At 45.4% G+C, this 16,225-nt stretch overlaps 1 protein-coding gene across 1 annotated transcript in view; it reads right to left on the bottom strand.

Annotated features, from left to right (window-relative positions):
* Positions 1-756: 756 nt before the first annotated feature.
* ptprsb (protein tyrosine phosphatase receptor type Sb) overlaps positions 757-16,225 on the bottom strand; it is a 121,108-nt gene continuing 105,639 nt past the window's right edge. Inside the window, exons 16-27 of the mRNA XM_045206040.1 lie at positions 11,043-11,140; positions 10,717-10,852; positions 10,313-10,488; positions 9,039-9,158; positions 4,287-4,441; positions 3,764-4,049; positions 3,269-3,447; positions 2,920-3,046; positions 2,626-2,751; positions 1,739-1,893; positions 1,291-1,426; positions 757-1,146 (exon numbers count right to left, since the gene is read on the bottom strand). Coding sequence (XP_045061975.1) covers positions 1,078-1,146; positions 1,291-1,426; positions 1,739-1,893; positions 2,626-2,751; positions 2,920-3,046; positions 3,269-3,447; positions 3,764-4,049; positions 4,287-4,441; positions 9,039-9,158; positions 10,313-10,488; positions 10,717-10,852; positions 11,043-11,140 — 1,763 coding nt within the window. The 3' untranslated portion in view covers positions 757-1,077. The remainder of the gene's footprint in view (positions 1,147-1,290; positions 1,427-1,738; positions 1,894-2,625; positions 2,752-2,919; positions 3,047-3,268; positions 3,448-3,763; positions 4,050-4,286; positions 4,442-9,038; positions 9,159-10,312; positions 10,489-10,716; positions 10,853-11,042; positions 11,141-16,225) is intronic.

Here is a 16,225-nt window from a genome sequence, read left to right as displayed (position 1 = left end):
TGTGTTTAACCTTTACTGTCATTACTCTCTGTAATAAGATGTCAGCACATAGCAAGAAAAGCATGAATGACTGAACATTGACTTCTAATAATATTGATCCACGCTTGGAGTAGGGTGAAGTTGCACCCAGACAATGATCTAAGGTCCATTTTGTTTTTCCACCCAAATGGTTTAGGTCACGATTGCTGGATGGTAAACTGATCCTAGATCTGTGCCTACAGGCAACCTCAACCTGGAACTCATGGATCATCATGTATGCTGGATGTAGACGGGTACCATTCCTCCTTCTCATTAGAGGTCAAAGTTAATTTCCCATCTGCCCCGGAACAGCGTGGTTTCTCTTGGCACTGTGGGTAGGAGAGTCTGGTGTCCAATCACAGATATGCAGCTCAAACCGTCCTTCTAGTTCTATAGGTCTAAAACCGTGCTGCGGATCAGGACTAGCTGTGGCAGCAACAGACACCAGGAATGCAGAGCGACAGACACGTGGAAATGTTCCCCCCTCGTACACTAAACCCACAGATAGAAAGATAAGATAGAAAGCCCATTTAGGGTGCAGCAGATATCCAGGCTTTTTGTGTCCTTGTATTTTTTATACATGTATCTCATAACTCCTGTTTCTGAAGCAGGTTTGTTTTTCACTGGTTTCGTTTTTGAAATAGATGACCACAACACACACAGGTATTATACGTCCTCCACATTTTGAACACTGAGGTAAGAAGAATATGCAGGACTACACATGTAATAGTCTGTCTCCGACTCCCAACACAACCTTTGCAGGTCTTTCCTGAGAGTGCAGGTTTTCTTTGACGTTTGTCTAGTAGTTGTTGTTTTGTATGTTTTTGTTGTTGTTTTGTATGTTGTTGTTGTTTTGTATGTTGTTGTTGTTTTGTATGTTATTGATTTGTATGTTGCTGTTGTTGTTCTTGTATAATAACTCCTTGTTAGTAGCGTCGCCCCTCCAGTGGGATATAAGGTTCATTGTTTTGTCATTTTCCAACCTGCACCTCTCGTTCGCATCTCTGTGGACCTCTTATCTGAACAGAAGGATCGAGGGATGACAGTTCCTCTCCTCTCTTAGGCTGCATAGTGGTCAAAACTCCCCAGGTACTCCAGGGCAGCCTGGTAGCAGAACTGGTATTCATCCTGATCCAGGGAAATAGACAGGATAGAGCAACATCCTACCATTACTGTGGCTTCCAGACACAGAGAAACCACATGTACTTGTCTGATATTTATTGTTTTAAACAGTGAGACTGGGACAGTTGTTGGTGTGACTGTGAAGCCTACCTCTGTCTGTACCATGGCAGGGCGTTGTGTCCTCAGTATCTTGACAGTCTGGAAGATGTCCACAGCTCCTTCGTAGCGCATCCTCTCCAGAACGATACTCAGAGTGATGAAGACTCCGGTCCGCCCCACACCCGCACTGCGTACGCACGCACGCACGCACACACACACACACACACACACACACACACACACACACACACACACACACACACACACACACACACACACACACACACACACACACACACACACACACACACACACACACACACACACACACACACACACACACACACACACACACACACACACACACACACACACACACACACACTTACCGATATAGCGGCTAGACTAATGTACATCAGTAATCAGAATATGAGGCGTGTGAAGTATATCAGAGGAATGCATTGTTAGTCAAACCTACAGCTATGGCAATGACTCTTACCTGCAGTGGACACTGATTGGGCCGTCCTGTCCAAACTGCTCCTTGGTTTTGTGCACCTGGCCAATGAAGTCGATGAAGCCCTCTCCAGATTTAGGAACTCCCTGCTCTGGCCAATCGGTGAACTGGAACTGACGAACTGTCCGTGATTGGCCATCCTGATAGGAGAACGGGCAAAACAAGTGGTGATGAGAGCAATGTGGAGTATGAATACTCAGACTTTCCTCCATATTGTTACTGGTAAGCACTGATCTGTATGTGAGTGGATAAGTAAAGGTAAGATTTCCCATCTACTGCTTTAACCAAACAAGCTATTGGACTATCTATTACCAGAGTTGTGTCTTATCATAAGATTGCAGGTCTGTTCTGGTGGCTGAGCACCAACACCATCCCTCTCATCTTCTGTCTGTGTATGAGTCCTGTCCTGTCCTGTCCTGTCTGCCAGACTCTGTGTCCTGCCTGTTCTCTGCTCAGACGGCGTGACTCCACTTTGACAGAGATCAATACAACATCTGTCAATGGGCCGTCAGGACAGGACAGGCTTAACTGGAGTAATCTACGGCTCACACACACACACAGGAATGCAAGCATGCACGCACACGAACACACACACACACACACAATCAGGGCGTCAGGAGAGGACAGGGTTGACTACTGTGTAATCTACTGTGGATCGATGGAACATGTTAGCTGCCAGCGACAGATAGAGGAGAGAGGGGAGAGATCAGGGTGTCTGATTACAATATCAAATATGCTACAAAAGGGATGTAATTTACAAGCAACATGAAAAACACACACAGGCACACAGCCTTGCGTCATTGACCTTGCCTTGTCTGAGGAGGATATACAGTATTGTGGACACACAAATATATACACACACACACACTCACCCTTGCATCGGTGACCTTAAACTCTCTGAGGATGTACTGAGGCATGTTGTATTCAGCCATGGGGTCCACTACAAAGTACTGGTACCGAGCTGACCGCTCTGCGGGCCAGTACTGATGGCACTTCTCCTGCAGGTACACACAGAGGTACAGAGATGGCATCAGGTATGTATTTGTGTCTGTGAGTGTGTTTGTATGTGTGTGTATGTGTTTGTATGTGTGTGCGAGCATGCGTGCATGAGCATGCGTGTGCAAGTGCGTTTGTGTGTGTATGTGCACGTGTGTGTGTAACCTTACCCGTCCCATCTCCCTCAGTTTAGTGAGCATGACCACGATGGTAGAGTTGTGTTCCCACAGCATCCTCCAGAAGTCCTCTGTGGTCTCAGCCAGTGGGCCCTGGGTAGCCATGTAACCTCTCTGCTGCCTACACACATTAGATGATGGGTGTTGTGTTATAAAGGGTTCTGATCTAATGTAAAGACACCATAGAAATAGAATGGACACATCTCTAAAATTAAGATTTTTAAAATTATGTTATAAGCTTAATTTGAGACCCAAAATATGGCTACTGGTCCACGTATCATGGAACAATGCCTTGAAATGGGATGCCCATATTACTAAATCTTCTTCCTTGGTTAAGTTGTACCTGTATCCATCAATGTAGCTGGCGTTGATGTAATCTGATCCTTCCAGGCCTCTGATTGGCTGCAGACAGACGCGGGTGGTCTCATAGGACATGATGTTGACCAGGCGGTTCTTAAATTTGTTACATGGCAGGTTGGCACTGACGAACCGAGACGTGTGGGCTTTGGTGTTGGCCAGACGCTGGGGGGAGAGAGGGTGGGGGAGAGAGGGGGGAGGGAGAGAGAAGGGGGAGGGAGAGAGAGGGGAGGGGGATTTAGTTTTTCCCCCACCGAAACACATTCCTATTAACAAAGTTAAAGGGCAATGCATTCTTCCTAATTTTTATTCTGTACTTGCATTGAATAACTCTTTATTTCTACTATATTTCTACATGTTTTCTATTCAAAATGTATGCTACTGTATGTATTTCGATACTTGGTATTTCTATGTTTACCTTGAACTCCAGCTCCGTGCCGGTGACGTATATCTGTTCTATCTGTTATATTTCTATGTTTACCTTGAACTCCAGCTCCATGCCGGTGACGTGCTCTCCACTCTCCACCTTGCCCAGCTTCTGCATGTAGGAGAACAGGTTCCGGGCCGCCACCTCCGTGTTCCCACAAGCCACTGCTTCCAGCAGCGCCTCGTGGATGAAGCCGTACTGGTCTTCCGTCTGCACCATGTAGTTCCGCTGTGACCTCATCAGAGTGACGTGACCGTAGATGTCGGCCGTGCGCTCGTGTCTGATCCGTTCCAGCATGGCGTCGATCACGATGAAGCAACCGGTACGACCCACGCCCGCACTGAGAGAGGTAAGAGAGAGAGAAAGAAAGAGAGGAAAATATATATGAGTGTAAACATATACCTACTGAACTGTCAGTGGCAATTCTTCAGGACAGCCTGTCATGTGTGGGTGACTGGATCCAGTGTGTGTGTTTGTGTGTGTGTGTGTGCGAGTATGTGCTGTGTGCGTGTCGCAGGTGTTTGGTATATGTGTGTGCGGTATATGTGTGTGTGGGTATGTGTGTGTGTCCTCGTACCTGCAGTGTGCGATGACAGGACCAGCATCAGGGGGGTTGCAGGCTTTAACCCTGCGTAGGAAGGCCAGGAATGGGGTGGGGTACTCTGGTACACCGTGGTCCGGCCAGGCAGTGAACTGGAACTGACGTACCTCCCTCAGCTCACTACAACCACTCTGAGAGGGGAAGGGATTATTATCATTACTACAACTATTAGAGCAATTCTGTGAGAAAGGAGAGTAGAGAGAAGAGAGGAGAGTAGAGAGAAGAGAGGTGAGTAGAGAGAAGAGAGGAGAGTAGGGAGAAGAGAGGAGAGTAGAGAGAAGAGAGGAGAGTAGAGAGAAGAGAGTAGAGTAGAGAGGAGAGAGGAGAGTGGAGAGAAGAGAGTAGAGAGAAGAAAGGAGAGTAGAGAGAAGAGAGGAGAGTGGAGAGAAGAGAGGAGAGTAGGGAGAAGAGAGGAGAGTAGAGAGAAGAGAGGAGAGTGGAGAGAAGAGAGGAGAGTAGGGAGAAGAGAGGAGAGTAGAGAGAAGAACGGAGAGTAGAGAGAAGAGAGGAGAGAGAAGAAAGGAGAGTAGAGAGAAGAGAGGAGAGTAGGGAGAAGAGAGGAGAGTAGAGAGGAGAGTAGAGAGAAGAAAGGAGAGTGGAGAGAAGATAGGAGAGTAGAGAGAAGAACGGAGAGTAGAGAGAAGAAATTAGAGTAGAGAGAAGAGAGCAGAGTAGGGAGAAGAGAGGAGAGTAAAGAGAAGAGAGGAGAGTAGGGAGGAGAGAAGAGAGGAGAGTAGGGAGAAAAGCGGTGAGTAGGGAGAAGAGAGGAGAATAGAGGAGAGTAGAGAGAGGAGAGTAGAGTAGAGAGAAGAGAGGAGAGGAGAGTAGGGAGAGGAGAGGAATAGACAGAAGAGAGTAGAGAGAAGAGAGGAGAGTAGAAAGGAGAGTAGGGAGAAGAGAAGAGAGTAGAGTAGAGATGAGAGTAGGGAGAAGAGAGGAGAGTAAAGAGAAGAGGAGAGTAGGGAGAAGAGAGGAGAGCAGAGAGAAGAGAAGAGGGGGAGTAGGGAGAAGAGATGAGATTAGAGAGGAGAGTGGGAGAAGAGAGGTGAGTAGAGAGAAGAGAGAAGAGTAGGGAGAAGAGAGGAGAGTAGGGAGAAGAGAGGAGAGTAAGGAGAAGAGAGGAGGTAAGGAGAGTAAAGAGAAGAAAGAAGAGTAGTGAGAAGAGAGGAGAGTAGGAAGGAGAGTAGAGAGAAGAGAGGAGAGAAAGGAGAAGAGAGGAGAGAAGAGAGGAGAGTAGAGAGAAGAGAGGGGAGGAGAGTAGAGAGGAGAGAAGAGAGGAGAGCAGGAAGAAGAGAGGAGAGCAGAGAGAAGAGAGGAGAGTAGAGAGAAGAGAGGAGAGTAGAGAATAGAAGAGAGTAGAGAGAAAAGAGTAGATTAGAGAGAAGAGAGGAGAGAAGAGTAGAGAGAAGAGAGGAGAGTGGGAGGAGAGAGGTGAGTAGAGAGAAGAGAGAAGAGTAGGGAGAAGAGAGGAGAGTAGGGAGAAGAGGGGAGAGTAGGGAGAAGAGGGGAGAGTAAGGAGAAGAGAGGAGAGTAAGGAGAAAGGAGAGTAAAGAGAAGAAAGAAGAGTAGTGAGAAGAGAGGAGAGTAGGGAGGAGAGTAGAGAGAAGAGAGGAGAGAAGGGAGAAGAGAGGAGAGAGGAGAGGAGAGTAGAGAGAAGAGAGGGGAGGAGAGAAGAGAGGAGAGCAGGAAGAAGAGAGGAGAGCAGAGAGAAGAGAGGAGAGTAGAGAGAAGAGAGGAGAGTAGAGAGAATAGAAGAGAGTAGAGAGAAAAGAGTAGATTAGAGAGAAGAGAGGAGAGAAGAGTAGAGAGAAGAGAGGAGAGTGGGAGGAGAGAGGTGAGTAGAGAGAAGAGAGAAGAGTAGGGAGAAGAAAGGAGAGTAGGGAGAAGAGGGGAGAGTAGGGAGAAGAGGGGAGAGTAAGGAGAAGAGAGGAGAGTAAGGAGAAAGGAGAGTAAAGAGAAGAAAGAAGAGTAGTGAGAAGAGAGGAGAGTAGGGAGGAGAGTAGAGAGAAGAGAGGAGAGAAGGGAGAAGAGAGGAGAGAAGAGAGGAGAGTAGAGAGAAGAGAGGGGAGGAGAGAAGAGAGGAGAGCAGGAAGAAGAGAGGAGAGCAGAGAGAAGAGAGGAGAGTAGAGAGAAGAGAGGAGAGTAGAGAGAATAGAAGAGAGTAGAGAGAAAATAGTAGAGTAGAGAGAAGAGAGTAGAGTAGAGAGAAGAGAAAAGAGGAGAGTAGAGATGAGAGAGGAGAGTAGGGAGAATAGAAGAGAGGAGAGAGGAGAGAGGATATTAGAGAGGAGAGTAGGGAGTAGAGAGGAGAGTAGAGAGGAGAGTAGAGAGGAGAGTAGAGAGAAGAGAGGAGATAAGAGAGGAGAGTAGGGAGATGAGTAGAGTGAAGAGTGGAGATTAGAGAGAAGAGAGGAGAGTAGAGAGAAGAGAGGAGAGTAGAGAGGAGAGTAGAGAGAAGAGAGGAGATTAGAGAGAAGAGAGGAGAGTAGGGAGAAGAGTAGAGTGAAGAGAGGAGAGTAGAGAGAAGAGAGGAGAGTAGAGAGGAGATTAGAGAAGAGATGAGAGTAGGGAGAAGAGTAGAGTGAAGAGAGGAGAGTAGAGAGAAGAGAGGAGAGTAGAGAGAAGAGATGAGAGTAGGAAGAAGAGAGGTGAGTAGGGAGAAGAGAGGAGAATAGAGAAGAGAGGAGAGTAGAGAGTAGAGAGAAGAGAGGAAAGTAGGGAGGAGAGTAGAGAGAAGAGAGGAGAGAGGAGAGTAGAGAGAAGAGAGGAGAGTAGAGAGGAGAGTAGAGAGAAGAGAGGAGATTAGAGAGAAGAGAGGAGAGTAGGGAGAAGAGTAGAGTGAAGAGAGGAGAGTAGAGAGAAGAGAGGAGAGTAGAGAGTAGAGAGGAGATTAGAGAAGAGATGAGAGTAGGGAGAAGAGTAGAGTGAAGAGAGGAGAGTAGAGAGAAGAGAGGAGAGTAGAGAGAAGAGATGAGAGTAGGAAGAAGAGAGGTGAGTAGGGAGAAGAGAGGAGAATAGAGAAGAGAGGAGAGTAGAGAGTAGAGAGAAGAGAGGAAAGTAGGGAGGAGAGTAGAGAGAAGAGAGGAGAGCAGGAAGAAGAGAGGAGAGCAGAGAGAAGAGAGGAGAGTAGAGAGAAGAGAGGAGAGTAGAGAGAATAGAAGAGAGTAGAGAGAAAATAGTAGAGTAGAGAGAAGAGAGTAGAGTAGAGAGAAGAGAAAAGAGGAGAGTAGAGATGAGAGAGGAGAGTAGGGAGAATAGAAGAGAGGAGAGAGGAGAGAGGATAATAGAGAGGAGAGTAGGGAGTAGAGAGGAGAGTAGAGAGGAGAGTAGAGAGGAGAGTAGAGAGAAGAGAGGAGATAAGAGAGGAGAGTAGGGAGATGAGTAGAGTGAAGAGTGGAGATTAGAGAGAAGAGAGGAGAGTAGAGAGAAGAGAGGAGAGTAGAGAGGAGAGTAGAGAGAAGAGAGGAGATTAGAGAGAAGAGAGGAGAGTAGGGAGAAGAGTAGAGTGAAGAGAGGAGAGTAGAGAGAAGAGAGGAGAGTAGAGAGGAGATTAGAGAAGAGATGAGAGTAGGGAGAAGAGTAGAGTGAAGAGAGGAGAGTAGAGAGAAGAGAGGAGAGTAGAGAGAAGAGATGAGAGTAGGAAGAAGAGAGGTGAGTAGGGAGAAGAGAGGAGAATAGAGAAGAGAGGAGAGTAGAGAGTAGAGAGAAGAGAGGAAAGTAGGGAGGAGAGTAGAGAGAAGAGAGGAGAGAGAGAGTAGAGAGAAGAGAGGAGAGTAGAGAGGAGAGTAGAGAGAAGAGAGGAGATTAGAGAGAAGAGAGGAGAGTAGGGAGAAGAGTAGAGTGAAGAGAGGAGAGTAGAGAGAAGAGAGGAGAGTAGAGAGTAGAGAGGAGATTAGAGAAGAGATGAGAGTAGGGAGAAGAGTAGAGTGAAGAGAGGAAAGTAGAGAGAAGAGAGGAGAGTAGAGAGAAGAGATGAGAGTAGGAAGAAGAGAGGTGAGTAGGGAGAAGAGAGGAGAATAGAGAAGAGAGGAGAGTAGAGAGTAGAGAGAAGAGAGGAAAGTAGGGAGGAGAGTAGAGAGAAGAGAGGAGAGAGGAGAGTAGGGAGAAGAGAGGAGAGTAGAGAGAAGAGAGGAGAGTAGAGAGAAGAGAGTAGAGTAGGGAGAAGACAGGTGAGTAGGGAGAAGAGAGGTGAAGAGAGAAGAGAGGAGAGTAGAGAGAAGAGGAGAGAGAAAAGAGGAGAGAAGAGAGGAGAGTAGAGAGGAGAGAGAGAAGAGAGGAGAGAGGAGAGAGGAGAGAGGAGAGAAGAGAGGGTAGTAGAGAGGAGAGAGGAGAGAGGAGAGAGGAGAGTAGGGAGAAGAGAGGAGAGGCTCAGGCTGACTGGCTGACTGGATAGAATGCAACGCTCCATTAGCTACTGCCTAATAACCTCCCGTTTGTTCTCTGCTCTGTTCTCACAGGCTGACAGTGCAGATTTGACTTAAAATCCCTTCAAATTGTTTCTGGTTCATTAGCCGACAGTGTCGAAGTATCACGGGGCATGACAGTAAATGAATCAACAGCAAATGACAGGCGATTTACCAAAAGAGAGGAAAAGACTGGACGGAGGCAGATAAGACCAAAGAGAGCCAGGGAGGTGAGGTGGAGTTTGTGTGTTTGAGTGAGTGCTTAGGTGTGCTTCTATGCATGTGTGTGTGTGTAAAGTTTGTGTGCATGCGTGTGTGTACTGACCTTGTGCAGGGAGAAGGTGCGTACGCAGAAGGTGGCCAGTTCCATAGTGTCCAATAGGGTGACCTGAGTCATCCCATAGGTCTCTGAACCCCGGCTCGGCCAGTACTGGTCACACTTTATCTACAGGAGGAAGAAACACCTTCATCAGCACCACTGTTATCAAAATTATCATTGTCAGGAACATCATCATCATCAGTAACAACATCAATGTCATAATTGTCAGGGTCATACTCATCAGCATCATCATCATCATCAACAACATTATCGTCATCATCATCATCAACAACATCATCATCATCATCATCATCATCAACAACATTAACATCATCATCATCAACAACATTAACATAATCATCATCAACAACATTAACATCATCATTAATATTAACAACATCATCATCATCATCAACAACATTTACATCATCATCAACAACATCATCATCAACAACAACATTTACAACATCATCATCATCATCAACAACATTAACATCATCCTCAGCAGCAGCACCTCATCTTCGTCATCGTCTTCAATGTCAAAATTAACGTCCTCATCATCGTCATTCTCATTATTATTGTCATAAAAAACAACTTGACATAACCAGAAAATACTAATCTATCAGCCTAATTGTCTTGACCTACTTAGATATCTCAATATGGCTCTGATGCTAAGATTACTGGCAGTGCCTTTGAATGGATGGCAGCCGATTGATTACAGCTGATGACAGTATCCTATCATCCTCAGTGGATGACTCATGACTGTGTCCTATAAAGTGCCCTACCGTGGGTGACAGCCCTCTAGTAACCTTCAGTGACTAAGAGTATTGGATGACAGTGAGTGGATGACAGTAGTGCCCTACAGGGGATGACAGAGCCCTTAAATAGTGGATGACAGTGAGTGGATGACAGTAGTGCCCTACAGGGGATGACAGAGCCCTTAAATAGTGGATGACAGTGAGTGGATGACTCCACCTTACTGTGACTGACAGAGCCCTAGTCCCCTTCATAGTGGCTGAGTGTTGCCCTACAGTACACTCTTAGAAAAGAAGGTGCTACCTGGAACCATAACTATTTTGGGATCCAAGTGGAACCCTTTCACTAATACTAGGTTCTACGTGGAACCCTTTCACGAGTAAATGGTTAAAAAAAAATGTATCTACCTAGAACCAAAAATGGTTCTCCTATGGGGACAAACAAAGTGGATGAGTGTTGCCCTACAGTAGATAATGTCAGTGAGTGGATGAGTGTTGCCCTCTCCTATCTCTGTCCCGTCTCACCCGTGACTTCTCCTCCAGTCTGGTCATCATGACCACGGAGGCTGCTCTCTGTTCCCACACCATCCTCCAGAAGTCCCCAAATGTCTCTGCCAGTGGGCCCTGTGTGGCGATGTAGGCATTCTGCTTCCTGTAGCCATCTATGTAGTTAGCATTGATGTAGTCACTGCCCAGGATACCTTCATATGGAGGGGGAGAATGTGGGGGGAAGAGGAGAGTTGTTAAGTTCGATTCACATTATTGAAAATGTCTTAGTTCAGGACTATAGACTATCCCTGCCCCTACAACCTGAATTAAATCCATCTAGTACTTGACCTCTACCTGGACAAGAGGAAGCGTGTCGTTCACTGTACAATGACTTATTGTCTTACAAGTGAGGCCAACATCTCATAAGCTATACACTGTACCTGGACTTGAACCTTCTATGGGGGCGAGGACGACGCGGGTGTGGTCGTAGGCGATGACGTTAGCATAGCGGTTCTTGGGCTTGTTCACCTCCAGGTTTGAGTGCTCCCAGGTGAACTGCTGACTAGGGTCGATGGACTGGAGAGACCAGGAAACAGAGATGAAGAGTTACAGGATGGACACAACAGTTGCAATGTTTTCTCCTCATTTATAGGAGTCTAGGATAGGATGCCATTTTAGTTTCCAAGGGGCAACTGGTACACATTCTTGAGCAGAAAACCAGTTCCTAGGACTAATGTTAATCCACCCTCCATGCTGTCACTCTCACCTCGTACTCCTGAGACAGACACAGGTTATCGTTGGCCTTGAGCAGCTCTGTGTGTTCAGCCAGCTCTGTGATGGGAATGGGAGGGTGGCTCATCATACCTAAAGGACAGGGACAAGGGTTAAAGGGAAGAGGTCAGAGGTCATGAGGGCTCACTGTGTGACCAAGTGGGCTTCTAACACAGGTGGCCAGTGTGGCTCAAGACCGCGTTAGCCCATTAAACTAAATCCTACCTAGGCATAAGCCCTGGAAGCACACAAGACTGTATGTAAAGTACACCTACACACACCTTTGTCATTGCACAAGATTAATTACCGGTTCTTTGCTAGATGACAAAAGACAATCACAGAGTAAAAAAACAACATACGAAACGTATAGCACCACAGGTACAAAGTCTCCGATTTGGTTGGTTTGGAAAGTGTTTTCCTTTGATGTGTAAATGATTTTTCTGTGTGATTAGGAGCGCGAGCGATGACTCAGAGAAAACAAACAGAGACAGTGTTAATTAGTCAGAACGGCACCCTGAGCCTCTCCACACACAGTGGGTGGTAAAGGTGTGGAGGACTAGCGTTAGCCCCTATACAATGTAAATAATTGTAAGATCTAGGGTAGAGTGCGCTATGAAATATAATCCATTTTGTGCCAGAAACCAAAATACATTTTCCACAGTTCTGGACACCTGAACATATCTTCTCAATGCACAATGAGCAATGTTGTAAAATATAGGCATATTTGTAAGAAAACAATCTGTTACACCAAATATCAAACAGATGAATACATTGATTAAACAACACCTGTGCTGAATTAATTATTTGTTCAGCTATCTGCCACAAATAATCTAATTATACAATACAGTGGGGGAAAAAAGTATTTAGTCAGCCACCAATTGTGCAAGTTCTCCCACTTAAAAAGATGAGAGAGGCCTGTAATTTTCATCATAGGTACACGTCAACTATGACAGACAAAATGAGAAAAAAAATTCCAGAAAATCACATTGTAGGATTTTTAATGAATTTATTTGCAAATTATGGTGGAAAATACGTATTTGGTCAATAACAAAAGTTTCTCAATACTTTGTTATATACCCTTTGTTGGCAATGACACAGGTCAAACGTTTTCTGTAAGTCTTCACAAGGTTTTCACACACTGTTGCTGGTATTTTGGCCCATTCCTCCATGCAGATCTCCTCTAGAGCAGTGATGTTTTGGGGCTGTCGCTGGGCAACACAGACTTTCAACTCCCTCCAAAGATTTTCTATGTGGTTGAGATCTGAAGACTGGCTAGGCCACTCCAGGACCTTGAAATGCTTCTTACGAAGCCACTCCTTCGTTGCCCGGGCGGTGTGTTTGGGATCATTGTCATGCTGAAAGACCCAGCCATGTTTCATCTTCAATGCCCTTGCGGATGGAAGGAGATTTTCACTCAAAATCTCACGATACATGGCCCCATTCATTCTTTCCTTTACACGGATCAGTCGTCCTGGTCCCTTTGCAGAAAAACAGCCCCAAAGCATGATGTTTCCACCCCCATGCTTCACAGTAGGTATGGTGTTCTTTGGATGCAACTCAGCATTCTTTGTCCTCCAAACACGACGAGTTGAGTTTTTACCAAAAAGTTATATTTTGGCTTCATCTGACCATATGACATTCTCCCAATCCTCTTCTGGATCATCTAAATGCACTCTAGCAAACTTCAGACGGGCCTGAACAAGTACTGGCTTAAGCAGGGGGACACGTCTGGCACTGCAGGATTTGAGTCCCTGGCGGCGTAGTGTGTTACTGATGGTAGGCTTTGTTACTTTGGTCCCAGCTCTCTGCAGGTCATTCACTAGGTCCCCCCGTGTGGTTCTGTGATTTTTGCTCACCGTTCTTGTGATCATTTTGACCCCACGGGGTGAGATCTTGCGTGGAGCCCCAGATCGAGGGAGATTATCAGTGGTCTTGTATGTCTTCCATTTCCTAATAATTGCTCCCACAGTTGATTTCTTGAAACCAAGCTGCTTACCTATTGCAGATTCAGTCTTCCCAGCCTGGTGCAGGTCTACAATTTTGTTTCTGGTGTCCTTTGACAGCTCTTTGGTCTTGGCCATAGTGGAGTTTGGAGTGTGACTGTTTGAGGTTGTGGACAGGTGTCTTTTATACTGATAACAAGTTCAAACAGGTGCCATTAATACAGGTAACGAGTGGAGGACAGAGGAGCCTCTTAAAGAAGAAGTTACAGGTCTGTGAGAGCCAGAAATCTTGCTTGTTTGTAGGTGACCAAATACTTATTTTCCACCATAATTTGCAAATAAATTCATAAAAAATCCTACAATGTGATTTTCTGGATTTTTTTCCTCATTTTGTCTGTCATAGTTGACGTGTACCTATGATGAAAATGACAGGCCTCTCTCATCTTTTTAAGTGGGAGAACTTGCACAATTGGTGGCTGACTAAATACTTTTTTTCCCCACTGTATATATTTTACATATATATATATATATTACACAGTTCCTTCTGTGGGGAGGGGGCAGTTCCTTGTAACACACAGGGTTGCAGGAAGTGGTGGAGGCGTAGCCATGGGATTTAACACCAGAGCAGCTGGAGGTGGGACTCACAGAGGGTGTGGAGGCAGAGTGGGTCAGCTCAGCTCTGTCTGGCCACGCAGGGAAGAACGTAATAAATGTACCACGTTTTCTATCCAGAAATATGATTCTATTAGCTAACTGTAACTTTAACTCTCACCTTTAATCTTTTGAAGAACTAATAGGTTATGGACTTGTTTTGAGTTCTGACTGTGTTGACACCTCCGTCCTCTCTGGCATGGCTATCTAGAGCCTGCCAGGTGGACTGTGGGCAGGCAGACACAGACGGTTACAGGGTTTGGGCCGTGCTGTGCCGCCCGTCACCCAGTTATGACTCATCTAAGTGTACTAACCTGGAGGACAGCCATTTTGATCTCTTAGGAAATGAAACCTTGGTGGAAGCTTTAGAGTATTATAAAACCTGACCCTGTTTGGTGTGTTTGCTGTGGTAACTTTCTACACTCGAAATTCACTTACTTTGTTCTTTATTGCCCTAATTGGTCTATGCGGACAAGTTCTTCCCTGGTTTAGATCTTATCTGTCTGAAAGATATCAGTTCGTCTCTGTGGATGGTTTGTCATCTGACAAATCAATGGTAAGTTTTGGTATTCCTTAAGGTTCCGTTCTAGGACCACCATTGTTTTCACTATATATACAGTACCAGTCAAAATGTTGGGACACACACACCTACTCATTCAAGGGTTATTCTTTATTTTTACTATTTTCTACATTGTAGAATAATAGTGAAGACATCAAAACTATGAAATAACACATATGGAATCATGTAGTAACCAAAAAAGTGTTAAACAAATAAAAACATTTATTTTAGATTATTCAAAGTAGCCACCCTTTGCCTTGATGACAGCTTTGCACACTCTTGGCAATGTAGAAAATAGCAAAAATAAAGAAAATCCCTGGAATGAGTAGGTGTGTCCAAACTTTTGACTGGTACTGTATATTAACTATTGGTGATGTCATTCAGAAACAATGTCAACTTTCACTGCTATGCAGACGACACACAGCTGTATATTTCAATGAAACATGGTGAAGTCGCAAAATTGCTTACCATGGAAGCCTGTGTTTCAGACATAAGGAAGTGGATGTCAGATTTTTTTAAACTTTAAAGCTCTGACAAAACAGAGATGCTAGTTCTAGGTCCCAAGAAACAAAGAGATCTGCTGTCGGATCTGACAATGAATCTCGATGGTTGTACAGTCATCACAAACAAAACTGTGAAGGACCTTGGCGTTCCTTTGGACCCTGATCTGTCTTTGACGAACATATAAAAAATATTTAAAGAGCAGCTTTTTCCATCTTCATAACGTTGCAAAAATCAGAACCTTTCTGTCAGAAAATGATCCAGAAAAGCTAATCCATGCTTTTGTCACTTAAAGATTAGACTACTGCAATGCTCTACTCTCCGGCTACAATAAAAGGCACTAAATAAACTTCAGCTAGTGCTAAATACGGCTGCTAGAATCTTGACTAAAACCCCAAAATTCGATCATATTACTCCAGTGCTTCCTGTTAAATCTAGGGCTGATTTCAAGGTTTTATTGTTAACCTACAAAGCATTACATGGACTTGCTCCTAACTATCTTTCCGATTTGGTCCTGCTGTACATACCTACACGTACGCTACAGTCACAAGACTGTCACGTACGTTAAGAGATGGGTCGGACCAAGGTGCAGCGTGAAAGGCGTACATGTTTATTAACTAATAAACACACGACACAGTAACCAAAATAACAAACTTAACCGTGACGGTCCAAAGGGCTAACACACAAGCCTAAACAGGAACACAACAAGATCCCACAACACAGACAGGAAAACTGGCTGCCTAAGTATGATCCCCAATCAGAGACAACGAGCGACAGCTGCCTCTGATTGGGAACCACACCCGGCCAAACATAGAAATACAAACCTAGAATATTCACACCCTGACCAAACTAGCTAGAGTTCTGTAGGCCAGGGCATGACAAAGACGCAGGCCTCCTTATTGTTCCTAGAATTTCTAAGCAAACAGCTGGAGGCAGGACTTTCTCCTATAGAGCTACATTTTTATGGAATGGTCGATGTGAGAGACGCAGACTCGGTCTCAACTTTTAAGTCTTTACTGAAGACTCATCTCTTCAGTAGGTCCTATGATTGAGTGTAGTCTGGTGCAAGGGTGTGAAGGTGAACGGCAAGGCACTGGAGTTGCGAACCGCCCTTGCTGTCTCTGCCTGGTCTGCTCCCCTCTCTCCACTGGGATTCTCTGCCTCTGACCCTATTACAGGGGCTGAGTCACTGGCTTGCTCACGCTCTCCCACTACGTCCCTATGAGGGGTGCATCACGTCATGCCAGGCTTTTTTTGCTATACTCGACTTGAGTGGGTTGAGTCACTGATGTGATCTCTCTCTCTCTCTCTCTACCTCTCTCTACCTCTCTCTACCTCTGAATGCTCAGCTATGAAAAGCCACTGTGATTATTATTTTACCTTGCTGGTTTTAATGGCCATGTACTCTTATAATCTCCACCCGGCACAGCCAGAAGAGGACTGGCCACCCCTCAGAACCTGGTTCCTGGTTTCTTCCTAGGTTCCTGCCTTTCTAGGGACTTTTTCCTAGCCACTGTGCTTCTA

Source organism: Coregonus clupeaformis, chromosome 21 (genome assembly GCF_020615455.1).
Source record: "Coregonus clupeaformis isolate EN_2021a chromosome 21, ASM2061545v1, whole genome shotgun sequence".
Lineage (NCBI taxonomy): Eukaryota > Metazoa > Chordata > Actinopteri > Salmoniformes > Salmonidae > Coregonus > Coregonus clupeaformis.
The sequence above is the reverse complement of the archived record's forward strand: the minus strand, read 5'-3'. Positions and strand labels throughout refer to the sequence as shown.